The 10,000-nt window shown below is 44.3% G+C and overlaps 3 protein-coding genes across 5 annotated transcripts in view; 2 read left to right on the top strand and 1 right to left on the bottom strand.

Moving 5' to 3' along the window:
- The window catches only part of zbtb21 (zinc finger and BTB domain containing 21), a 5,783-nt gene extending 4,272 nt beyond the window's left edge, over positions 1-1,511 (top strand). The window contains exon 2 of the mRNA XM_060895383.1: positions 1-1,511. This exon is cut by the window's left edge and continues 1,691 nt beyond it. Coding sequence (XP_060751366.1) covers positions 1-1,274 — 1,274 coding nt within the window. The 3' untranslated portion in view covers positions 1,275-1,511.
- Positions 1,512-4,393: 2,882 nt separating this feature from the next.
- On the bottom strand, positions 4,394-6,426 carry atg101 (autophagy related 101). The gene is made up of 3 exons (XM_060895388.1): positions 6,277-6,426; positions 5,079-5,342; positions 4,394-4,978 (listed from the first exon to the last, which is right to left on the bottom strand). Exons 2-3 carry the CDS (start codon positions 5,328-5,330, stop codon positions 4,574-4,576), a joined length of 657 nt encoding a protein of 218 aa, XP_060751371.1. The 5' UTR covers positions 5,331-5,342; positions 6,277-6,426; the 3' UTR covers positions 4,394-4,573.
- Positions 6,427-6,435: 9 nt separating this feature from the next.
- rad51c (RAD51 paralog C) overlaps positions 6,436-10,000 on the top strand; it is a 3,674-nt gene continuing 109 nt past the window's right edge. Inside the window, exons 1-10 of one of the 3 annotated variants that reach the window (XM_060895385.1) lie at positions 6,511-6,828; positions 6,931-7,073; positions 7,405-7,648; positions 7,872-8,029; positions 8,171-8,304; positions 8,580-8,714; positions 8,801-8,867; positions 9,111-9,171; positions 9,308-9,368; positions 9,614-10,000. The exon at positions 9,614-10,000 is cut by the window's right edge and continues 109 nt beyond it. In XM_060895385.1, the coding sequence (XP_060751368.1) occupies positions 6,938-7,073; positions 7,405-7,648; positions 7,872-8,029; positions 8,171-8,304; positions 8,580-8,714; positions 8,801-8,867; positions 9,111-9,171; positions 9,308-9,368; positions 9,614-9,721 (1,104 nt within the window). In that variant the 5' untranslated portion in view covers positions 6,511-6,828; positions 6,931-6,937 and the 3' untranslated portion in view covers positions 9,722-10,000. Of the gene's footprint in view, positions 7,074-7,404; positions 7,649-7,871; positions 8,030-8,170; positions 8,305-8,579; positions 8,715-8,800; positions 8,868-9,110; positions 9,172-9,307; positions 9,369-9,613 lie in introns of all 3 variants that reach the window. The other 2 variants (XM_060895386.1, XM_060895384.1) reach the window with 2 other exon arrangements.

Genomic DNA, 10,000 nt, shown 5'->3' with positions numbered 1-10,000 from the left:
ACAAGCAAGGCCATCAGGCTCAGCCGTTTGCCAAGAAAAGCCGGAGATCGCGGTCTTATGGATGTCCCTATTGCGGGAAAATGTTCTTTTTCCAGTCGCATTTTAAACTGCACATGAAAGGACACACTGCTGAGAGAGCTAGCATGGAAGCACAAGACCAGGAAGGTCTGCGTGAACGGCAGGAGGAAGCTGGACACATCAAGGAGAACCAAGACAGAGAGGTTTTCCCCTGCAGGCTCTGCAACGTGAAACTGTTCTCTGTGAACGAGCTGGAGGATCACGAGCGAGCGTGTCGCTACGCCACGGTCTGCCCTTACTGTGGTCTCAGGTTCTCCAACACGCTGGTGAAAAAGGACCACGAGGCTCACTGCAAGTACAAGAAGCTCACCTGCCTCGAGTGCATGCGCACTTTTAAATCCTCCTTCAGCATTTGGCGCCATCAGGTCGAAGTTCACAACCAGAACATGATGACCGTCAGGGAGCAGCTGACCTTTGGATACCACGACGTTAACCAGGGGACGCCGGAGCTTCTCGGGGTCGCGCTGCCTCCTAAAGAGGCGATAAGAGACGACACGACGTACGGCGACTCCGAGGACTCGTCTTCTTACCTCCCGGAGGATCTGAGCTCGAATCATAGTCAGGGCAAACTCGTCGTAAAAGAGGAGCCGCAGGAGGAACCGGTGATGGACAGAGAACCGTCAGCTCCCGAGGAAGTAGGCGTGAGGCCTTGTGAGAAATGCGGCAAACTCTTCAGCTCTCACAAAGCCCTCGAGCGCCATCAGGAGCTTCTCTGCCACATCAAGCCCTTCATCTGCCACATCTGCCACAAAGCGTTCCGAACCAACTTCCGCCTCTGGAGCCATTATCAGTCCCACATGTCGTCCTCCAAGGAGCCTGTGAGCAGACAGACAGACGGACCGCCGTGCTCTCCTCCTCCGTCTCCGACTCTCACCATCTCTGCCCAAGATCCTCTGTCCTCGCAAGCGTCTCTGCCGGAATCAGAGGTCACGGAGGAGGAGCCCAGATCCCTCACGTCTTCTCTGTCCAAACCAGACAGAGCGGAGCAGGAAATTCAGGGCGGGGATTTCTCTCTTTCCCGGTCGGACAGCGCTGAAAACGCGGCGACTTCTCAGGAATCGGACACGCTGTTTTATCACGCGCCGACGCTCTCCGCTCTGACCTTTAAGAGGCAGTACATGTGCAAACTCTGCCACAGGACCTTCAAGACTGCTTTCAGTCTGTGGAGTCACGAGCAGAGCCACAGTCACGTCTGAACACGCCGTCACTCTCACCATCCGGATCTGTTCTCATGTTAAAGGGTCTCGAACCGATGATGAGTGTGACACGTTTGTAGGCGGGGTTTGGGCAGCATTGTCAAGATGGCGGACAGATAAATAACCTGCAGGGTTTATAGAATCAGGTGTAAAGAAGCAAACGTCAAACACTGCTCACGTCTCCACTTTGTCTGGTCTTAATGCAGACGATGACGTGTCCACACACACACACACACACACACATATATATATATATATACTTACCTATTTTCAGGTTGTTGTTTTTTTGTTTGTTTTTTACTACTTGGTGCATCAAGTGAACAAAGGCAGATGTTTATTCCTTATTTCTGATCCATCTCCTTGTCCAGAAGGTTAATGATCTGCCCCTAATAATCTGCAATAACTCTGTAAAAGTGCTTTTCCTGCGTAGGAGTTACGCTCATTCCTCTTCATCTCTGTGGCCTTTTTTCCTCTGTGGTGTTAGTGGAAGACGACGAAAGGCTCGTCGTCAAACCCAAACCAGCGTAGTGTTCAGGACGTCACGTCTTCTCCTTCCTCCACTTTCTGCAATGACCTAGATGTAGATTTCACATTTTATATCGTGTTTCTTTCTGAGTGACGCAGCTTTCAGACGCGCTTTAGCTCGAACATTTAAAAGCCAGATGTTTGTGTTGCCTTATTGCGTCACTTACAGAACATAACACAAAGTTCTTACACACCGGGGTTTCACTTCTATTTAGTGAACAAGTGTTATTATTATTATTATTATTATTATTATTATTATTATTATTATCATTATTATCATTATTATTATTAGTGAATAACTGCATGAGATTTTGTTTCTTTAACAGTGTTAAAGACTAAAACGTGTTATTCTGAAATTAAGGTATACACACACACACACACACACACACACACACAAACCTCAGCAGGCATGACCCAAAATGACAGAGCTAATATTTTGTGATCTTGTTATTGTACAGTTATTGTACAGTTGTGTTAAACTCCAGTGTGTGTGTAAGTGTTTTTTTCGAATCTGACTGGTTTATAAAGACATCATCATTCTCACTAATCGCTCCTTTACGTCTCAGCGCAGATATAAAGACACTTTTGTCCAAATAGTGTTGGATACACAGCTATTTATGGCTATACACACACACACACGTACACACACATACACACACACAAACATACTGTACACACACGTACACACATACACATACATACACATGTACACACACATACACACACATGTACACACTCATACACACACACAAACATACTGTACACACACGTACACACACATACATACACATGTACACACACATACACACACATGTACACACTCATACACACACAAACATACTGTACACACACGTACACACACATACATACACATGTACACACACATACACACACATGTACACACTCATACACACACACAAACATACTGTACACACACATGTACACACATGCATACACATACATACTGTAGACACACATACACACACACATACTGTACACACACAAATACACACACAAACATACTGTACACACATACATAAACATGTACACACACACATACATACACACACACACGTACACACACGCATACATACACATGCACACACATACTGTACACACACACAAACATACCGTACACACACATACACACACATGTACACACACATACACACACATGTACACACTCATACACACACGTACACACACACATACATACACATGCACACACACATACTGTACACACACATACGCACACACAAACATACCGTACACACACATACATACACACACATACATACACATGTACACACACGCACACATACATACACATGCACACAAACTGTACACACACATATACACAAACATACTGTACACACACATACATACACATGTACACACACACAAACTGTACATACACATTCATATACATACACAAACATACAGTACATACACACACGCACACACACACATATACACATATACAGTGGTGTGTTCTTTATCCTTGACATTATTTGTGGTGAGAAACTTTTGGAAATTTTATTTTCTTATCACAATATTGTGACAAATAGAAATTTTGAAAAGAAAAAAAAAAGCCACACAAAGCACTTACAGATGTGTAAATATCCTCATCACACTGCGTGTGGGGTCGTGTGTGTATGTGTGTGTGAGTATATCACGGTACTGTATCAGTACTTGGTTACTAATAGAACGCGCTCGTTATTCAGGTTAATCAGGTGTCCAGGAGCTAATTGTACAGGATTCTTGTGACATCACAGTTTATTAATTAAAGCACAATTTCTGAGTTCTGAGAAAATGTTTGATTTGTTTTGGGCTGTAAATCTGATATTAAAATGTGTGTGTGAATCTGATCAGGACAGAATGAGGATGAACAGAATGATGATGGGATTTCTGCCGAAGCTTCAGGGCCGAGTTTATTGAATGTAACGTGCTTTTTTTTTTTTATCTTCATTTTATTTGTATTACTCAGATGCCTCGGTTTATGTAGAAGATGCTTCTTTACTCTAACGGGCTTCGGGCTGATCATAGAAGAGTTTCAGTCAAACTTCTCTGGTCTTTGTCTCATTTTCTACTTTGTACTGATGGTCTCCTTGTTTTCTGATGGCGGTGTAACTTTCTGAGTATTTCAGTGATTTCTCTGCAATAATTCTCAGTTTTATAAAGATATAACTCTATACACACTTCTGTGTCAGCTTTATTTTGTGTTTAGTGATATTTTTTTTCCTCCCTGCTGTTTAAAGGCTTTGCTTTCTACAATAAAGTGCCACTGATCAGCAGCTTCTCCGGTGCAGTCGTTTTACCTTCACACTGATCATTTCTCTGAGGATTTTTAGTTTTATTCTGTACAAAACGAAAGCTTCACATGAACTCAGACACAGATTTACACCAGTGAGTGAAAGTTTGTACACCCCTGCTCATTACACGCTATTCATTCTGTGTTGTTTTCACTTGAACTCTGTGAATGAACACAACACGAAACCCAGAGACTTCTCAATAAAGCCAGGAAACTGTTTCGATAGAAAGCAGGTGAAGAAAGCAGTGACTATTAAACGTAAACATGAGCATTAGAATTTACATTTAAACCAAAAGCTTTCATTTAATTGTCTTTAAAACAATAAAATACATCATTAATCCGGTGTACAAACTTTTGACTGCTAGTTTATTTCCAGTATTAATTACAGACTGATAAATAGGGAGGATGTGTGTGTGTGTGTGTGTGTGCGCTGATGACGTATTAACAGAAGTTTATAAGCCTGTTATAACGCCAGCGTGTCTTTAATGAGCCTCCTCATGGTGGTGCTCACTGAGGTCCCGAGAGAATCCGTAATCTGGTACGTGATCTTGTAGAGATACGGCTGGACGTCCTTCAGGCTGGTGTCGAACACGTTGTCCACCTCGGACTGCGTGGGCATCTTGGGCAGATACTCGTGCCGGTTGATGACCTCCACGATGTTGATGACCTTCTCGCCGAGTTTCTCTCCCACTTTCTCGCGGCAGATCTGACGCTCCTGCTCGTTGGCCAGGTTCACCACATTCACCTTGATGTTCCACACCTCCCAGGGGATGCACTCGTCCGAGAACGGCCAGCGCGACTTCTTCTTCTGATAGAACTCCAGAGAGATCTGTCCCATTCCGTCACTGCCCGAGTTCCCCAAGGCGTCCTGTAGAAGAAAACAAGGAAGAACAATCATGAAGGTGATAACTAACGGCTTTTAACAATGAAGGATGGAAGGCTGTGCTACAGATGACAGGTTAAATGACCTTAAACTCCGTCACAGTTTTCCTGATCATGCGCTCCAGCTCGTCCGATGAAACCCGAACGAAGGTGAAGTCGATGAAGTCGCAGTCCACGTCCTGAGTCCCCACCGTGCCCATGCAGTACGTGCCCTCCTTCTTATAGTGGAACTTCCCCGTGCTGCGGTGCAGGAGGATGGTGTGTAACAGCGCCGCCATGGCCTCATCCACCTGCCGGGACTCCAGAGACACCTCCAACACCTCCGAGCGACAGTTCATCCCCAACACACACTGAACACACACACTCGACACAATGAATACACTCAACACACACTAAATACACTAAACACACACAAACACTCACACTCAACACAATGAATACACTAAACACACTCAACACACACTAAATACACTAAACACACACTCACAGACACACACACTCACACAGATACTCTCATACAGACATTCACACACACAGACACACACACTCTCACACACACAGACACTCACACACACAGACACTCACACAGAAACACACAACACAACGAATACACTAAACACAGATAGACACACACACACACACACACACACACTCTCACACAGACACACACACTCACACAGATACTCTCATACAGACATTCACACACACAGACACACTCACACAGACACTCTCACACGAACACGCACAGACACACACACTCTCACACAGACAGACACACACAGACACAGACACTCACACAGAAACACACACACAACACAACGAATACACTAAACACAGATAGACACACACACACACACACACTCTCACACAGACACACACACTCACACAGATACTCTCATACAGACATTCACACACACACTCACACAGACACTCTCACACGAACAGACACACACACTCTCACACAGACAGATTCACACACACAGACACAGACACTCACACAGAAACACACACACAACACAACGAATACACTAAACACAGATAGACACACACACACTCTCACACAGACACACACACTCACACAGATACTCTCATACAGACATTCACACACAGACACACACACTCTCACACAGACAGACTCACACACACAGACACTCACACAGAAACACACACACAACACAACGAATACACTAAACACAGATAGACACACAAACACTACAGAAGTCTGGTGCTGTGTTTAAAGCTTCCACAACATCTATTAATTAAAGTATTAATAAGAACATTCACCTCAGACCGCTTTGTACTGCGCGGTTACTGATTCTCCTCCTGACGCGTCTGTAAAATGGACGTCTTCGATTCGGAACCCTGCGTTTTTGTTTTTCCAAACGCGCTTTTCTTCTCCAGTTTGTCCCTTCATACACCCCGTAGTTACGGAATGCATTGAGGCACATGTTCGACTAAAAAATAAAATAGTTTGAATTCGTTTCTTTGATTATTTTTTCAATCTGTATTTCATTTAATTCAGTTTACTTCCGTTTCCCCTTTATTTCATTTATTAGCATGTTAGTTAGCTTAGCATGTTAGTTAGCTTAGCATGTTAGTTAGCTTAGCGCTAGCATGTTAGCAGTTTGATATTAACAGACTTGTTTAAGAAAACGAAAAAAAACCAGCACATTATAATAGCAACAATGGAATGGATTCTACAAGTGAACTGATTTATTTATTTATTTATTTATAAACAGAATATTTCCCTTTCCAAGTTGGAGGACTCGTGTTATTATAAATACGCAGAAGATTTCAACGGAGTGCGAAAAGGGACAAAGGACAGAGACGCGTTTCGTAAATGACTCACTGTTGATTAGTAAAGACTGATGTTTACTTGATACTCTTCAGTATTTCCGGTTTTCATATCTGTTGTGATTCTGTTTCATGCTGATGAAGAGTTCAGATGTCCAGTTATGTGATGATGTTCAGGACCGTGTCCAGTTCTCCTCTGGCTCCTTCTGTGAAGGTCAAATTAATAACCGCTGGATTTCACACCGCTGCAGATGTGACAGATGTGCAGCAGCTCCAGCTGTGTAAAGGTACACTGTTGTGTACAAACTCCCTCAATAAGTCTTACAGCTGAGAGCAAAAGTGTCCCCTTTATGGAACAAATGTGGTTTTTAATCTGCTGGACATTTAGTGAGATTAGTTTATGATGTGTTCATTATTACCTCCTTATAACGATACATTATGTTGAAATATAAGTCATTATTAAGATGATCTTTTAGCCTACAAACTCGTTTACATATTCTGAAGAATAAAGGTTTAAAGATCAGACCTTTGACTCGTGGGGATGTGATGGTGTGGACTCGAGTGTGTGTGTGTAGAATGTGTTGGTGGCTGCGTTAATGTATGTCATGACTTTGGCAGCAGCAGGATTATCTCAGGTGGAGGCTGCTGAGGTGTTGCAGACTCTGCGTGATGACTCCTTGCCCCTCCAGCAGAGGGCAGCGGTGCAGAGTCTGACAGCGCTGGATCTCCTGCACCAGGAGGAGACGCGGGGCAACATCGTCACCTTCTGTTCGGAGCTGGACGCTGTGCTCGGGGGCGGGATTCCCGTGGGGAGGAGCACGGAGATCTGTGGCGTCCCAGGCATCGGAAAAACCCAGCTGTGGTGAGAGCTGAGAGTTTCTCCTCACGGCACCTTTCATCAGCACAGCATCAGGGAGCCAGAACAAATGTCAGAGATTCTTTATTGTGCCATTGTGAACCTTTGAGAGGGTTTGGTAGAACTTCATACCAGAGTTTTACACGGGATAAAACCCTTTAACTGTTCCTTAATATGAGAATTAATGTCAGTTACTCTGTGTGTGTGTGTGTGTGTATGTGTGTGTCAGTGTGCAGCTGGCTGTAGACGTACAGATCCCGGTGTGTTTTGGAGGACTGGGGGGTGAAGCCGTGTTCGTGGACACTGAAGGTGGGTTTGTGGTGGAGCGGCTGGTGGGCATGGCCCGAGCTGCGGTGGAGCACTGCACCGCTCTGGCTGAGGACCAAGGTGTGTTTATAGTCCTGTTTACCCCCTTTTTCTGTTCTGCAACTTCCTATTATACTTTTTGATGATGTCATAACATCCTTGACCTTCTCACCATTCGGCAGAACAGTATAATCAGTAATTGTGCTGCGTGTGTGTTCTCAGAGCAACGTGAAGCTTTAGAGAGCTTCACCGTGGAGAAGATCCTCTCCGGAGTCTTCCTAACGCGCTGTCATGATCACGTGGCTCTGCTCGCTGAGCTTCACCTCCTGCCTGACTTCCTGAGGAAACGTCCACAGGTACACAGCTTTTCACACGTCTGGGAAGAGGTCAGAGAAGGAAACACATGAGGATACAATCCAACATCTGCTGAACTTCAGAGCTCATGCTGCCACAGAAGTCAGTCTGGAGGATTAAAAAAACTGAATCTGTAATAGTGAAAGTACAAACTGAGACTAGAAACATCCTCAACCATAATAAAAGCTGAAATTTAGAATTCAATTTAACAGATTTCCATGAACAGATATTGAGCTTGTTATTCCTGATTATTGAGGTGATTATTATGGGATGGCAGGTGCGACTGGTGGTGATTGACAGCGTGGCTTTCCCGTTCAGACACGAGCTGGAGGATGTCTCTCAGAGGACTCGTCTCCTCAGCGGCTTTTCACAACAGCTCACTCGCTTAGCATCGGCTCAGCACGGGCCAGCGGTGCGACACACACACACACACACACACACACACACGTCTCCCTGGCCTCTGTCTACATACTCATCACTCCTGTGTGTTGTTCTCAGGTGGTGTTGACCAATCAGATGACGACTAAAATCTTGAGCGGTCAGTCCAGGCTCGTCCCCGCTCTGGGTAATCTGCTCCTTCATGATTCAGTCTTTGGTTTTGTCACTGAAGTGTTGAGTCTAATGTAGTTAACTAGTGATGGAAGTGAATCATTACCACTTTGGGAAGCGCATGTCTGCACAAGTTGAATGGTGAATTATCAGGTTGTCCAGTAGAGGGCAGTACAGTCAGAAGTGTGGCTTTAACAGTCCGTTATAGTGTGTGTGTGTGTGTGTGTGTGTGTGTACGTACTGCTTGGTTGTCCATTAGGTGAGATTTGGGGTCATGGAGCCACACAGAGACTCATCATGCACTGGGAAGGAGCACAAAGGCAAGTGTGTGTGTGTGTGTGTGTGTGTGTGTGTGCGCGTGTGTGCGCACGTGTGCACACGCATCACCTCTGCAGTCAACAAAAATACAAATTGATGTGTTTCAGTTCACAGTTTGTTCTTTTATTCATTCTGTAGGTTTGTGTCTCTGTATAAATCATCAAGCCAGAGAGACGCCAACGTTCCCTACCAGCTCACGGTCAGTCAACACCTACACACTCACACACCTACACACTCACACACCTGCACACTCACACACCTATATACTCACACACCTTCACACTCACACACCTATACCCTCACACACCTATACCCTCACACACCTATACACTCACACACCTATACACTCACACACCTATACACTAACACACCTACACACTCATGTAGTGATGTTACTATTAGATGTCATGTTGTGTTGATGGTTGTGATCTCTGTGTGATGAAGGCTGAAGGATTCAGAGACACCACTGTTTCAGTGTCTTCTGTCCCGTCCCACAGTCCTGCAGCAGGAAGCCACAGTAAACGTCCTCGCATTGAACAGCAGCACACATAATCTTTCTCCCCCTCACACACACACACACTGTGTGTACACAGGAAGAACTAAGCTACAGTCTGTTTTCTGGTGAACTGATCTGTTGAACTTCATCTAAAGCGCTCTACTCTGTCAGAAGCTTCATTTTGTGACCTTAAAAGTCATTAATATCAATTTCACTGTTCAAATTCTACACAATTTCTATTAAAACCTAATCACTGGAATAATAACTGGTGTAAGTATTGTAATTATAATAGTTTATTATTGAGATACAGTTTGAATATTAAGTGATTTATGTGT

Source organism: Tachysurus vachellii, chromosome 20 (assembly GCF_030014155.1).
Source record: "Tachysurus vachellii isolate PV-2020 chromosome 20, HZAU_Pvac_v1, whole genome shotgun sequence".
NCBI lineage: Eukaryota > Metazoa > Chordata > Actinopteri > Siluriformes > Bagridae > Tachysurus > Tachysurus vachellii.
Note: the sequence above shows the minus strand (reverse complement) of the source record. Positions and strands in the feature narration are given on the sequence as shown.